The sequence below is a fragment of the Pelecanus crispus genome, chromosome 26 (genome assembly GCF_030463565.1).
Source record: "Pelecanus crispus isolate bPelCri1 chromosome 26, bPelCri1.pri, whole genome shotgun sequence".
Lineage (NCBI taxonomy): Eukaryota > Metazoa > Chordata > Aves > Pelecaniformes > Pelecanidae > Pelecanus > Pelecanus crispus.
Window position 1 is genome coordinate 499,133 of NC_134668.1, and position 15,723 is coordinate 514,855.

At 47.4% G+C, this 15,723-nt stretch overlaps 1 protein-coding gene and 1 pseudogene across 1 annotated transcript; both read right to left on the minus strand.

The window, feature by feature from the left end:
- Positions 1–1,842: 1,842 nt before the first annotated feature.
- LOC104030666 (keratin, type II cytoskeletal 7) lies at positions 1,843–5,908 on the minus strand. Its single transcript, XM_009482429.2, has 9 exons — positions 5,462–5,908; positions 4,741–4,949; positions 4,174–4,234; positions 3,813–3,908; positions 3,380–3,544; positions 3,098–3,223; positions 2,491–2,711; positions 2,155–2,189; positions 1,843–2,054 (listed from the first exon to the last, which is right to left on the minus strand). Exons 1-9 carry the CDS (start codon positions 5,906–5,908, stop codon positions 1,843–1,845), a joined length of 1,572 nt encoding a protein of 523 aa, XP_009480704.2.
- Positions 5,909–9,420: 3,512 nt separating this feature from the next.
- On the minus strand, positions 9,421–15,391 carry LOC104029121 (keratin, type II cytoskeletal cochleal-like; annotated as a pseudogene).
- Positions 15,392–15,723: the final 332 nt, after the last annotated feature.

The window sequence follows — 15,723 nt, forward strand, 5'->3', positions numbered from 1 at the left end:
TAAAGGGCAACACCCCATAGAGCAGAGATGGAAAGAGGTCCTCCAGCCTCTTGCTGGAGGTGGTGGCACTTTGTGCTCCTGCACTGGAGCAGCCACAGCCTGGGCAGAGGTGTGCAGTGTGGGCTGGGAGTGGGGTGCTTTGCCCAGGGGGTCGCTGCCATGAAGCTGTGCCCTGCTGGGGAGCTGAGCAGGACCTGGTCTGGTGCCAGGATGGGAGGAAGGACAAGGGAGTGTGAAACAGTCCAGCAGCTCCTCGTATATGGCTTTGAGGAGTTCTTAGGCAACTCAAGGCAATCAGTGATGGTTTTAAGGGGATTTAGCAATCAATGATAGTAATAAAAATTTTCAGTTAGCTTTATGCAAATTGCTAGAGTAGCTTTGCTTAGTCAGTGCCCTCTAAATGTTTTTGTTTGTTTGTTTTTCCTGGGGGAAAAAAATCATTTGGGGCTCCACCCTGTCCTAATGAAGACATCTAACCTGGGAAGCACCTGTTTCTCGTGCCTTGCTGGCAGCCAGCTGTGTCATAAACACTCAGCACTGGGTGGAATGGATCCTGCTCCTCGTGTGCAGGAGTGAGGAAGAAGAGAGCTGTACTCCCAACTCAGTGGTGCTCTGGAGGGAGGTTATAACCCCTCTCCTTGCATAGCTGCTCACGTGCATGGAGAACAGATGCTTTGGATATTGTGGGAGACCACTGAGGTGCAGTGTCTGGGTTAGGAAGGAAGAGCTCCCAGTGGATGGAGGGCTTGGCCTGTGCCTGGTTTAGACCCCTGTAAGCTTTAGCATTGAGATCCTGGAGCAGAGACAAGAATTAACCCTCCTTTCCCCAAATGAAGGTGTCGAATGAAGGTAACTGAGTTGCTATGTCAATTTATTGGAGATGCAAGACTAAAACTAGGATGAAAGCTGCTGACAAAATATAAGGTCATTAGAAATAAATCCCTGCTTCCTCTTTTTCTTCCCAAATAGGGTTAATGTACTTACACTAGCAGTTCAGTGTGCTTGATACTGGACAACTGGGAAGGCAATTGATGCTGGTCCCATGTGTTTAAGGTTGAGTCTGGATCCCTTGAACAAGATCACAGAGGAACTTTGTGTCCTAGGGCCAGATGCATCAGTGGATCGGTCCCTTTCATACCTGACAAAGGACTCTGGCCCCCAGACTCTTCAGTTATGAAGACATTTATGGCAACAGATGAGCAGACCATTAAAAATCCAGAAGGAAAAGGAAAGTTGAGGATCAGTTTCAAAACAAATAATGCAAGTACATAAGCAAACTGCCTTCAAACAGCAACAGCCCTTGAAATCTATCCTTTGGGGCAGATAATCAATGAAATCGATGCAATATGTAGGGAATCTGCAAGCTAGGCAATTTGGGGTGAGTTCTGCTCATGCCAGAGATGTATGTGTGATCTAAAAGGCTGGTTGATAAAACTAGGTTGATCCAGGGTGGGAGCTGCTAAGACAACTGGGCCAGATAAAGGTCTAATGAAAATGCTGTTAGGTAGAAGGTACGCTCTCTCACGCTTCATTTTAGTCCTTGAATCTGTAGGAGTGGAAAGACCAGGGGACTACACCAAAGGCATCTTGTTTTAACTGTACAATGGGAGTGATGAGGGGGATTTTAGCCCTTCTTGCTCCTAGATTCCCTAGCAGAAATAGCAAAAGTCTTCACCATAGAAAAGCCCTCTTCGCTTTTTGTATCGTCATTCACGGAAAATGGGTGTGCAGCCTGGGGGAGCTGGGTGCACACAATCCGGCTCTGGCCTGGCTGTTGCTGTGTGTTGGCAGAAAAGCGTGTGTGTCGCTTTGCTCCCAGCCTTGCCATTTATCTACAGCTCTTTACATGTTGCTCCTGGCTGTCTTGGCCATGGACACCACCTTCATGTGGGAGCTCCTCGTGCTCCTGCTGCTAACACCACCACTGCAGCTCACTGCTGTGCCGCAGACCCCCACGCTGCTCATCCAGCACGCGTTTCTGTTGGCTGACGCGTGGGCACTTGCAAAGGCAGGCTCTGGGCCATAGGTGAGACCTCCCTGCGAATGGCAGACAGCTGTAAAAGGCAGAGCAAAGGTGAGTTTCAGCTTAGGGAATTCCCTGGAGAAAAGGCAGAAGATGCCAGACTTTGATAAAAGGTGAATATGCCAACTTACAGATGTTGACAGGGGAGCCTTCTTTTGCACAGAGCCTGTAGAGAATGGGAAGAGGTTGCACATTATCAATCTATCTTCAAATGCAAAGCCCTTTAGGCTCAAATGTGAGCCTGACCCTCTCTAGCCTATCTATTGCTGTTTGGAGGCAGTAGGACTGGCCGTTTGGGTGGGTTTGCACTGGTCGAGGTCTATTAGGACCGATAGGAAGAACTGATCTGCATCAGGACTGCGTAGATGACTTGCAGCATGGCAGCTCCAAACCAGCACTGGCCAGCTGTTCTTCCTTTCAACACATGCATCTAAAGTAGCTTGTGCAACTAGGGGTCTGTCACTCACCTGCTCTCCTCTCCTTCCAGCAGCTTCCTGTAGGTGACGATCTCAGTGTCCAGGGCCAGCTTGACATTCATGAGCTCCTGGTACTTGTGGAGCTGCTGGGTGAGGTCTGCCTTGGTCTGCTGCAGGGCTGTCTCCAGCTCAGAGAGTTTGTGCCTTGCATCCTTGGCGGCTGTTTCCCCACGCTGCTCAGCGTCGGCCACGGTGGCTTCCAGCTTGCAGCGCTGCAAGGATCGAGACATGGTCGGTCTTACCTGTCTCTTGCTATCTTCAAACATAATGCATTATCAAGAGACGTGTCTGAAGTCTGGTTGTGCATTCAGCACTGCAGTAAGAGGGACATGCAGTCTGGCAGGTGTTTGAGGGAGCTGGATGTGCAGTTTCATTGCTCCTTCTTGTTGCTCGCAGGGAATGGGATGCTGTAACCACATCTGCCTTCAGGTGCTGCATGAGTCGGGCTTTAATGCAGCCCTAGTTGGAGCAGCAGAGTCCCAGCCCACGAACACCCTTTGCAAGGTGCTACAGCACCATTTCATTTAGTTGTGGGAGCTTGCAGGAACAGTAATTCACACTCTGCCTTGCTGAAACAGCCAGACCCGGCTGTGCTCACCTGGTTCTTGGCGATCCCAACTTCTCTGTTCAGTCTCTGGACTATCCGTGTCAGCTCAGCTGTCTTGTTTTTTGTCTTTCGCAGGCTGTCAGCATTTCTGCCTGCAGTGACTTGCAGCTCCTCAAGCTAAAAAAGCGCAAAAGACATCATTGCATATCCCAAAAACACACGCTTTGAGTTAAATCAGGGCACATCAGGAGAGTAGGGGGTGTTTCTCTGGGTCTGAAGTTGGTCTGAAGAGAGAAACTGCACCCAAACCCTCCCTCTGCCAGGTTTTCTCACCTTGCTTTCATACGAGGCCTGCGTTTCTGCCCAGCTCCTGCGGGCAATGTCCTGGTACTGAGCCTTGACGTCCGCAGTGATGCCATCCAAGTCAAGATCTCGGCTATCGTCCATCTGCATGACCACCAAAGTATCTGAGATCTGGGCCCGCAGCTGGTGAATTTCCTGGTGGTGACATGGGGTTGAGCTGGTCAGAGAGGTGCTGGTCCTGCTGTGCTCCAGGTCCAGCCCCAAGCTGATGTGTCACCCGCACTGTGCACCTCTGTCCCCCTTTGCAGTGACCAAGCAGAGATGAGTTGCCAAGTCTCACCATTCACTGCAAGTGATGACCACTGCCCTGCGTTACCCCCTCTTCCTGTCCTTTGGGATAACCAACTTCAAAATCCGGCTGGGAAGTGCAAATGATGGGTGGAGCAGTAGGGAGGCTTCTTACCTCTTCATAGAACATTCTCAGGAATTCAAGCTCTTCTTTCAGGCTTTCCACCTTGGCCTCCAGCTCTTCTTTGTTTAAGAAAAAACAGTCCGCGTCCTGGAGACGCGTTGGGGATAGAAGAAGGAAGTTTGTTAGCGAGAGCAGACTCAGGGCTACCCTTGGGGTGAGGGACTTTCAGTGCTGGTACCGTGACCATGCGCCAGCTCCCAATTACACAGTTGCCGCTGATTGGAGTTCAAGCAAACCCAAGCACCAGCTCCTGCTTGTACTTGTTTTGTGTGCTGCTTTTGGGAAATAAATCACTGCATGCACCCCAAAGACCTGAACCTGGAGAGGAGAGTTCAAACAGCCCCTTGCTCACCTTCTTCAGGGCAATAAACTCGCTCTCGGTGCACGTCCGCTGGCTGCATTCGTCCTTGTACCTGTGTGGGAAAATGGGAGATTTTGTTTGAGTTCAGCGCAATTACACCTTTGTTTGGGTTTCTGCAGGCCTTCTTTCAAGAAGTGAAACTCCTCATTTTTTTTCCTTCTCCCCAAACAATGTTTTGGGATGCTTTGGTCTTGTTTCGTAGCCCATGGGAAAGCAAACATGTTTTCAGAGAGGTTTCTGTGTCTTCACAAATTTTCAGCAGAAGTATTTTCATTTGACCTCTGCAACAGCAAATAGCTGCTGAACATTTCTAAATGTTAATTCCTTGAATTAGGAAGGAGAGAAAGAGAACCTGGAAGAGGGACATCCTCTGTTTCCTCCATCTCTCTGTAAACTGGGATTTTATTTTATATCCTGAGATCCTGGTAGATATCTCAATCTACCTACTAGTTCTCTGGGAACCATTTACTACCACGAAAAGTTCATGGTCTCTGCCTGTTTACAAGTCTCAAATAACATTTTGAGCCCTGCACTCACATTTCTCTGTTTTTTACTTACATTTTCTTGTTGGTTTCCAAAACCTGCTGTGCAGCTTTCAGATCTGTTTCTAACTGGGCTCTCTTGCACCCCAGTGCTTCCAGCTGCTTCTTCAAGTTACCAACATAAGCCTCTAACATGGGCATGATGGTATTCTTGCAGTGGTTTTGACCCTGCAGAAAGCTCCACTTGGTCCCCAGCACCTTGTTCTGCTGTTCCAGGAGTCGAACCTGAATCCCAGAAAGTAAAATAGGAAACAAGACAAGGATTAAGGGCTTGTGAGAGCCAGTGTCCATGCAACAGCAATGAAATGTGTGTTCCTGCTCTTGGTACATGTGAATGCAGTGTTTCCTAATCCAGTGTGCTTTTGTGCATAGGCTGTTTCTGGGCCACCCATGTGGAAATGCACAAAAATGTAAGCACTTTTAGAAAGGAGCGATTTGCAATAGATTGGGGATGTGCAGAGAGGAACGGGAAGGAACTGGAAGGCTGATGAAACTGATTTTAGCTTGTTCCCACCCTGCAGTCAGGCCTAGAGATCAGATCAATAGTGCCCACACACTGAAGCTTCCCCAGTGGCTGATAAACACCTCGGTGCTCAACTGGTACCCTTATGCAAGTTGTTGCCCTCAATGCCTGAAATGAGTTTGTCTTACAAGGATTTCATGCCCTTTCCATGCTAGGCACCTCGCTTGGACTCTAGTGCCTGCAAATTGGAGCTGAGGAGGGGTTCCCAGCTCACCTTGTCAATGAAAGAAGCAAATTTGTTGTTCAGGGTCTTGATCTGCTCCTTCTCTTGGTACTTCACCGTTTGCGTGCTGGGATCGAGTTCCATTCTGAGCGGTTGGAGCAGTTGCTTGGTGATGGTGATGGGCATGATGGTGCATGGCCTGGAGACTCCATGAACCCTGTAGCGAAAGCCAGCACCTCTGTAGCTGAACCCCATGCCAGCTGCACCAAAGCCATATCCACGTCTGGGAGGAGGACATCTTCCAACAGCTGTTCTGGGCCTGGAGAATGCCGCACCATCCAGACTTCTGCTGCTGAAGTAACCCAAACCACAGTAGCCCATGCCACCACCCCAGTGACACGAGGCAGTGCTGAAACTACATCGATTCCTGGGAAGAGCTGCAGAGCTGAAATTCCTGATGGCATGGCCGGAGCTGATGCTGTAGAAGCAGCAGGACATGGTTGCTGGTGGGAGAAGGACTGGTGCAGGCGACGTGCTGGGAGCAGATTCCAGGGTGCAGTTCCCTCTGACCACAGTGGAGCACCTTCTTCCTTTTATTTGTGTGGAAAGTGGGGCGAGGCTGCATGAAACTTCCACAAAATGTTTATGATGCAAAGAATGTGAACTACTTAGCATATATTGTGCTTACCAGCAGAGAAAGCAGCAGCATATTTGCCCCATAAAGGTTTGAAGAATGCTGTTAAGTCAGAGGGGTCATATTTAGGTGTTGTGCAGTAGCAACAAAAGTTAGTGGAGTTGTGCTGGGTGACTTGTTTTCAGGGACATGGTAAAAATTGCACGTTCCCCTTTTTAAAGGTTAGATGAAGTGGAGCTGAGCCTTTGAAAATGTAAAATGCTTTTCTGTCAAAGGAGATCTTTAAGTTTTGCTGGTACCTCAGCTTGCCAGTAAGAGCTTTGAAGGAGAATGTGATTCAACCTGCTGTTAAATAAAAACTATCAGTAATAAATGTGAATTCACTGAGAATTAATGAACAAAGTCTTGCAGGCAGGTTAGTGGTAAATGACCATGTTTTGTTGGTTCTGCCTATAAAAAGCAATGTGTTTTAATGCCAGGGAAACATCTGTGGGGCCAAATCTATTTCTCAAGGTGATTTTTCTGTAGGTTGCTGATATGAGTGTTTTCCAACATGATAATATATTTTGAGGGAACTCCCGATTAGTTGAAATTGAAACTGATGCTTGGAACATGGTAGCTTTTGCAGCCGCTCTTACGGGCCAAATCCTCAGGAAACGGGCGTCTCCTCCTCCCCTCATCCCTCAACTTGAAGGTTGGGTTCCCACCTGGTTTGGGGCAGGGCCAGGCTTGGTCCTTCGCCTCCTACGTTGGGCAAGTGCCCTCATTGCAGCGTCAGGGCTTGGACTCTTCCTGGCTTTGCTGTTCACATGCATGTGTGTCCAGGTCCTTGGAAAGACAGGGATAGCGTCGGCGCCCGCGTCGCTGTGTGGGAGGGCAGCATGTTTTGTAGGGGCAGGGTAGAAGTTTCAAACTAATGATTTTGTTTTGTTTACTGCATTTCTTTCCCCTTCCCTATTCAGTGGTTGGTTACAACTGTAAGCCAAAATTACCAGCTTTGCTGTATGGATCTGGGAGCTCTTGGACACTTCGGCTCCAGGGCTCACAGACATCCTTAGGGGAATGAGGCATGAGAAGATCTAGAGTTAATAGAATCATAGAATCGTTTAGGTTGCAAAAGACCTTTAAGATCATCCACCTAACATTACCAAGTCCACACTAAACCAATTAAGGGTAGACTAGACTAAACCATGTCCCCAAGTGCCACGTCTACCAATGTTTTTGAACGCTTCCAGGGATGGTGACTCCACCACCTCTGTGGGCAGCCTGGTCCAATTCTTGACTACCCTGTCCGTGAAGAAATTTTTCCTAATATCCAATCTAAATCTCCTCGGGCGCAGCTTGAGCCCATTTCCTCTCATCCTATCGCTAACTACGTGGGAGAAGAGACCAACCCCCACCTCCCTGCCCCCTCCTGTCAGGCAGTTGTAGAGAGCGATCAGGTCTCCCCTCAGCCTCCTCTCTCCAGGCTGAACACCCCCAGCTCCCTCAGCCGCTCCCCACCAGCCCTGTGCTCCAGACCCTTCCCCAGCTCCGCTGCCCTTCCCTGGACACGCCCCAGCACCTCAATGTGTTTCTTGTATTGAGGGGCCCAAAACTGGACACAGGATTCGAGGTGCAGCCTCACCAGTGCCGAGCACAGGGGCACGATCCCTGCCCTGCTCCTGCTGGCCACACTGCCCCTGACACAAGCCAGGATGCTGTTGGCCTTCTTGGCCACCTGGGCACACTGCTGGCTCATGTTCAGCCGCTGTCGGCCAACACCCCCAGGTCCTTTTCGGCCAGGCAGCTCCCAGCTCTTCCCCAAGCCTGTAGCTTGTGATTGTCCTCAATCCTCATGTGTCAGACCATGTTGCTCCAGACTGTAGTTGTATTTTAGGGCTCTCTGGCTGCATCTCTTCTTTCCGCATTGTCATCCTAGGAAATGCTTTCTGCATTTGATGAGACAACTGTACAGAACTTTTGGACAGAAATCTGAGGACAGGGGTTGCAGGAGGCTGGGCTTGCAGGGAGCTTGACCCAAAAGAAGAGAGGGACAGTAACAAAGCTGCAGTTTCTCCAATGCAACAGGAAAAGGCAGTTGAATATGTTGTTGAACTGACTCAAAAAAAACCCCAAAATGTTTTGAGCTAGCTCAATTAAGCCAAATAGTTCAAATCAGGTTAAGCATGTTGGGAGTGAGACATTTTGGTGCTACATTTTTTTTTAATGGAAAAATCTCAATTAAAAAAAAGTTTTGTTTCAGAAAAACGTTTTGATGGGAGAATTCCTCCTCTTCCTTCCTCTTCAGAGCAGTAAAATATCCCCTGGTTTTGTTCCTGTTCTCATGATCTCTCACATCCCAGCAGCATTCATGCAGTCTGGCTGTAATGACTTTTAGCAGGTCTGTCATACCACAGTGATTTTCAGCCCCCAGGGAGTTTCCCCCCTCTTTCATGCTGGTTTTAGGGGATTAGGTCCAGGGGTACGATGTTAACTGAGTGATGGACATGGGAGGAGCATGGCAGGTGAGATGTGTTGTGACCTGATCTCCTCACCCACCTCCCTGTTCCCATGGACCAGCTCTGCACCCCACATTTTCCAAAAGCCAGTGCATCTCTTGGAGACTCTAATGAGAGATGGCCTCAGCCTTGATTTGAGTTTGGGTTTGGTTTGGTTTTTTTTTAATTGTCTCGTTAATGTGTGTTTTGTAACTCTGAAAAGCAGAGCTATATCATGTGATCTCAGATTTGCTGTGTCAGTTTATTGGGGAAAAATAGAGGAAAAAACAACATAAAGGCAAACAACAAGCATCATAGAGGAATCAGGTGTCCTAGGTAAGACTCCTCTGCTCCCTTTGATGTTTAACTTTTCTTTGCAATCATGTCCATACACTGGAAGAGCAGAAACTTATATCGGTTAGTGTTTTCAACCCAGGTAAGTGGTTTCTTAATACATAGGCTGTGCTCACTGTGCACTGCCTAGTTAAAATAGTATTGCTGCGCAGGCTTTGCTAGACCTACACAACCCAGAAGGAACAGGCGAACTTTGGGAAGAGTCGATTTGTAAAACTATAGCATAAAGTAATGAAAAGAGCAAGTTTCATACCAGTAGTGAATGTTGCAGGGAATAAGCAATGTGAAAGCTTTAAAATCCCTCATGTGTGTTCTGTGTGTGCTGCTAACAGGCTGCTGCTGATATGAACTGGTGGAGTGAGGACCCTCCTTTCAATGCTTGTTGGTTTTTTAGTCTTTTGACCTGTAGGAGGTTGTAGAGGACACGAGTTTGACATTGGAGCTCTTCCTGCTCACAATACTGTATCCTGCTGTGGTGGTACAAGAAGCACAGATGTCTCCAGCGTTGGTGATGATGCTTTTGCCACAGACATCTCCTCCGGTCACCAGACCTCAGCTTCTGGAAGAGTAGCTGCGACCAAAGTATGGGTCAGTACCGCATGTGATTCTTCCTGGGGATCAGCACACAGCTGAAAAGAAAAAAAATTCAGCTCAGGATTTCCATGCTGCAGAGTAGATCCTGGGGGACTAGTAGGAATGGGGATTTGTCTGGTACTTAAAAATATTCAGAGGGCAGCCACCATCTACACACAACCTTAGGGGGATGGGGAAAAGGGAGATGTGTAAAAACCAAAGTCCATATTTAATGTGTGTCCCTATAACTGGCCAATAATTGGGAGGTTTGGGGATGTGGGAAGCTGCCAGCAGGCCAGGCAGGTGCTTTGGACCTACCATGACTCAACTGCTCAGCTCATGCCTGTGAGGAAGTTTTCCTGAGTCCAGTGTCATGCCCAAGCAGGGAAAGGGTTTTGCTTTGGCTCTGTGTGTGTAAGTGTGAGCAAGTCCTGGCCAAGGGCTTTCCCTCTGTCCCCTCAGTTAGCCCACATGTGAATATACCCAGTCATTTCGGCTGCGGTGGTGAAGGTGGCCAGGCATGACTGTGGCTGAGCCTTTGGCTTGATAAGACCTGGGGCTACACAAGACATCATCTTTATTCATGCAAGGTCTTCCATTTGGGGGGAAAACCTAAGTGCCTGAGTGCATTAGGAGCTTTTGACTTCGTAAGGTATTTGGGTCCGTAAATGCTGGAAAGTGCTTTAGAAAGTGTCATCCCCTCGGACTTCGGGTCTCAGTGGGGTTTGCTGCAATTACAGTGGTGATGGCTCATCAGACAGACTGTGAAAGGTGGTTGTGGGGTTAGATGCGTTACTGTTTCTGCCTTGTAGGGTTGTACAAGCACCCCCCTGCTTTCTTTTCCATCCAGCAGCTTCCTGTAGGTTGTGATCTTGATGTCCAGGGCCAGCTTGACATTCATAAGCTTCAGGTGCTCATGGGCCATGTCCTGCTTTGCCTTCTCCAGCTTGGAGAGTTTGCACTTTGCATCCTTGATAACCACTTCCCTGTGCTCCTCAGCTTCAGCACTGGCTCCTTCCGGTTTACATCTCTGCAGGTAGGAGATTTTCATTCCTGCCACTTATTTGCATGTGCTTTGAATAGTTTAGAGCTGTTGAATCTGCCTGCCTGTGTATTCATCCACCTGCACTTCATTATATTTTCAGACTCTATAGATAAATGTGTAACTCTAGGATGATTCTCTCTGCCTAGCTGGGACTTTGGTGTATGTGTTGTCTTCTCACCGCAGGTCTTTACTGATGGTAGTTCAGTTATTAGTCATAATAGACATTTTACTCTGTACTCTGGATTACCAGCGAGTGTTAGAGTTGAGCAGCTGACATGTACTTCACCAAAACTGGCTTTATTGCTTCCTTGTTCTAGCGGAGGAGTTTTGGAAAGCCACAACCTGGGAACGGTGATTGACACGTTATTGCCCCTGAGTCATCCTTACCTGGGCTTTGGTGTTTTCACATTCTCCAGTCAGCCTCTGAGTCACCCAATTCAGCTTCACAATTTCATTTTTTATATTATGCAAGCTGTCATCATGTTTGTTAGTGGTTTCTCTCAGTTCCTCATACTGAGGAGAGAGAAAATGCAATGAAAATAAATACCAGAGTGAGGAGGTGCATGAGTAATTAAACCTACTATGTGATTGTGGGTCTGCAGTCCCGGATCTTGAGCTTTAAGGCAAAAACCTTGCTACTGGGGGACACGAATGACTCATTTACACAGTAGCAGCTCTGTGTGTGAAGGCATGATAGAGGATGTATCACACATAGGGAAAACACAGCAGGTGGCTAAGAAAACAGACCTTTAAAAAGCCTCTTCAACCCAAGTTAGGAAATTTGAAGAAGCAAGGCCCTTAGCAGAAGCAGGGCATAAATAGTTTTGTGAGTATCATCACGACTCACCTTGCTGTAGTATCAGGTTTCTGCATCAGCCCGGCTTTTTTTGGTGATGTTGTCATATTGAGCTTTGACATCAGTGATGATGTCATCCATGTCCAGGCCTCAGCTCTTGTCCATTTGCACAATAACAGAGGTGCCTGAAATGGGTGCTTGGAGCTGAGTGATTTCCTAGGGGCGACAGCAAGATCATCTGCACCGAAGGTGCTTTCCCTGTGGGTCTCCAAGGTGTGGAGACAAGAAGATGCAGTGTGCTCCATGTACCACGACTTCAGGCTCACTGCAGAAAACCCAAGAGGGATTTTCTGGTTTAATGTCTCTGGATCGTACCTTCACCATCAAGTTGAAACAGATTCCTTAGGATCTCACCTGTGTAACACCTTTGAAATCCGGAGGAATCAACTGATGTACACATGAAACACCAGAAATCTCCATGAACTTAAGTGATGGGTTGTGGGAGCCTGACTCCACAGGCCCCCTAAAGAGGCATGGGATGGAGGAAAAGAGTGGAAAAGGAAGAGTCATTACCACTTCATACAGGCTCCTCAGGCAGTTGATCTCTTGGGTGAGGGACTTCACCTTGGCTTCCAGCTCAGCTTTGTTCACATAGGCACAATCTGCATCCCGAAGCGCGTCAAGGGTGTATGAAATGAAAGAGCAAACTGCTTAATGTCAGCAAGTGATGAGATTACAAACTCTTAGGGCTGCTCTTTTCAAGGACATAAATTTTACCATGCTATTAAATGGTTTCCCTCTCTTATCCTCTTAGGCAGAAGACAAAAATATCACTAGAGACAGAGAAGAGAAGGAAAGGTTTTGACCAGTTGGGGTATACAAACATCCCAAATGAACAAGCTCAGCTAAAACTGACTTAAGGTGGGATTCAACTCTTTAATTAAATCTTCCCAAAAACTGGCCTTTAGGTCCCTCTAGAGTCTCTGGAGAGTGAGAGGCAGTCTCACCCTCTCTTTCCAGCAATATTGGCTGCTGTTCATACTAAAAGCCCAGAATAAGTGTTTGAGTTGGTTTGAAATGCTCTTACCTTTTTGAACATAACAAACTCATTCTCTGCACATGTTTGTCAGTGAGTTTCCTCTTCATACCTGTAAGGAGAAGAAAAAAGATCACTTTGCTCCTTGTTATTCAGCTTAAGCAAGAATACGAATCAAATGTTCCTCTACCACCTCCAAATGCTCAACCTCAGCATGGAAACCAACTGCTGATGCAAGCCATACACATGTACATCTGGAGGAGATCTTGCATCTTGTGCAGCCTTTGCCATCCAAAAATTAGATGAGATCAGTTCTAGCCCTATTCTTGGAGCTTGTATCTTTTTTAAACTTACTTTTTCTTGTAATCCTCCATGATACCCTGCATGGTGCTCAGTTCTGTTTCCAGCTTGGCTCTGTTGCTTCCCAGAACATGCAGCTGCCTCTTCAAGTTGCCAATATAAATTTCAAACATTGGCTCGATGTTGCTCGTGTAACACTTTTGTTCCTGTAGAAATCCCCATGTGGTCTCCAGCACCTTGTTCTGTTGCTCTGGGAACTGGACTTGAAACCCAGAAGTAAAGCATTCAAAGTATAGTGATTTGTTATACTGGTGACACAGAAATGAACAATTACAGTCCCAGAATTGGCAAATTGAGAAAATCTGAGAGTTATTCAGGATAGTATGAGGTGAATGGAGAAGGCATGCATTTAAAATCTGTTGAACAGCATCTTCTCGTAAGAAGGTTCTTCAGAAAAATGTCTTGGTTGTTATTACGCAAAAAGCACCGAGTTAGACTCAGCACCAAAGTAGAGTGCGGTAAGGCAGAGGTAATTCTACTGAAGCTAGGGTTCAAGTGATATAAAAATGGGGCATTAGAGAATCCACTTCTCCGCATATAACAGCAAAGCTTGCTTGTCGTTTGCAATAAGACTGCTTTGCACTGCTCTTGGAGCATGAAAATACCTTCTTGCCCCCACTGAAGGCACCATTTTACTCTAAGGTGGTGAAAAATGTCTTCCTCATTAAAACTCCAACAGGTCCTTACTGCAAAGTCAGGCTGTGAGTTTTGGCTGCTGTTGCTAGTAAGCAGTTTGGCAAATGCATCCCTTGTCTCAGATGTGCCGTACAGCAGCTTGTTACGGCTCTGCAGCTGCGGTGCCTGTTCAGCTGGGCATCTCTTCTCTTGCCTTGTCAATGAAAAATGCAAATTTGTTACTGAGGGTCTTGATCTGCTCCTTTTCCTGGTACTTCACAGACTGAAGGTTTGGGACCAACTCCAGCTTGAGCAGCCAAGAGCAGATGCTCATGGACTGTGACCTTGGCAATGGACATGCAGACCCCCAGGGCTCCACCGATCCTGCAGCCAACGCCAGCACCTGCATAGCCCAACCCCGTGCTTGAGGGGCTGTAGCCATATCGCAGTAGGCGACAGCCGCTGACCACTAGCTCGGGGTTGCAGCCTGCATTGTCACCAAGGCTTCTGCTGCTGAAGCATCCCAGCCCGGGGTACCCCACACCACCGCCTCTGTGGCATGAGGTGTTGCTGGTGGTATGTATCTTCACACTTCTCGGGATCACAGCAGAGCATGCCTCCAGCTCCGGAGCTGACATGGTAGGATTGGCAAGATATTGAGACCAGCTCGAAGGGGAATGAAAGCAGAGGGAGAAGCTGAATGCAGGAGCAGGAGGCAATGCACGCAAATGAACCTGGCCAGAAACCCTCTGCAATGAGAAGCAGAGCTTTCATCTTTTTATGTCCCAGGAAAACAGGCTTTGGCTGCACGAGCGGCCCCAAAAGACCATTTTTAAAGATGTTTATGAGCTTAGGTTGTTTGGTAATATCCCACTCATCTCTTTTGTTGAATAGTGACCTGAGCCGCTTTTAAGTGCAAACCTATCATTCAGTTATAGGCTCTGCCTCTAATTTGAATGGGAGGGAACCCCTGGTCCCATAAAAACTACATTTGCAAACCTCCCTTTTTTTATAGTAAGCGTGAAAGAGAGAAGCAGAACCAATCTTTTGATGTTTGCAGGGCACTGGGAGTGAGGGAAGGAGCATTGCTTTGTTTTACCTGTGGGAAAAGAAGAATCTGAATTAAACTCTTGGGAATATTCTAGGGATCCAAACACTGGGGCTGATTTGGTTTGGTATTACATTAGCCTTTAGCCAGAGCTGCTCCTTTTGTAAGCCTAATTCTATAATGTACTCCTTTCTTTCTTCTGTTTGACCTCTGTAATTTTGTTAGCCTCGAGAGAACAATCTTTTAGTTCTTTCAGGACAGGAGATGGACCCGTGCAAGCGTATTTCTTGGTGCGAGGGCTCTGCTGGTCTGTAACTACAGGCAGAAAACAGATGCAGCGAAGGGGAGTGGGGAGCAGGAGGAAGCAGTGAAAGGTTTTCCAGCTCAGACCTTTGCACCAGCCAGGGAAATACAAAGCCAAAGGTTGAAAAGATCGAGGTGATGGTGGAGTGAGTGCACTGATCCTGTAAAGAGAAATTCAGTCTGGTTTGCTGCTCTGTCTCTCAAGCTACCTGTGTGCCGCTCTCCTTCACTGAATGCCCTGAAGAGGGAGTCTGTTGTTTTCCCTCTTTTTGGGGGGAGTGTGACCAACAGTGGTCAGACAGATTGACACCTCTCATCTTATTGCTTGCAGAAGTGTCTTCTATGGGGAATAGCTTACAGGAGAACTGGGCTTGGTCATTCCTTTCTGGTGAAATTGTTGGGCAAACCCCTGCGAATGTAAGTTTGGACCATATATTTATTTCTCAGCAATGGAGGTGGGTTTAGAGTGACAAAGGTGCAGGAAAGGCAGATAAGTCTTTCCTAGAAGATGAAATAGGTGATTTTCAGTCCTATCTTTGCTGAAATACTGAAAGGGCTGTGTGCCATGGGTGGGAAACTTCTTAATTCTTTTGCCTCCAGTGGGATAACACTGAGCGCTTAGCCCTGATAGTCTCAGCCTTTTCTAAAGGTTCATTTGCTTTTATGTGATTTTCTTGGCATTCACCATGGCCTGAGAACATGTTCTGCTCCATGAAGAGGATCAGAGAGAAGTTCATGCATGCAAGCCTGAAAGCTGGCCTGCCTCATTTAGCCGTGCAACATTTTAGGGTAAAGCTGTGTGGGAGTTGTATGTGCTAAGCACTTTTTGAGACTTAGCCTAAAAGGAGTTCAGAGAGCTCAGCATCTTTCATGATTGGGCCCTGGATGCTGGAGAACAGCTGCTACATGTGATAGTTGGCATCTTCTGTGAAATGGAAGAAGTCATGTTGGCTTCTTTTCTTGCTTTCTCTCTCTTGGGTTTTTAATTACAGACCTGAGCAGAGCTCAGTACTGCCAGCTTGTCTGAGCCAGCCCAGCTTCGATCTGCTGACCCAACAGAAACCTCAAC

Excerpts from the sequence above, each read along its gene's own strand:
- LOC104030666 (XM_009482429.2), bottom strand. The coding sequence starts at position 5,908 with ATGTCCTGCTGCTTCTACAGCATCAGCTCCGGCCATGCCATCAGGAAT. Across the intron at positions 3,224-3,379 it reads AGGCCTCGTATGAAAGCAAG|CTTGAGGAGCTGCAAGTCAC; the intron begins GTGAGAAAACCT and ends GCGCTTTTTTAG. Across the intron at positions 2,712-3,097 it reads TTGGGATCGCCAAGAACCAG|CGCTGCAAGCTGGAAGCCAC; the intron begins GTGAGCACAGCC and ends CGATCCTTGCAG.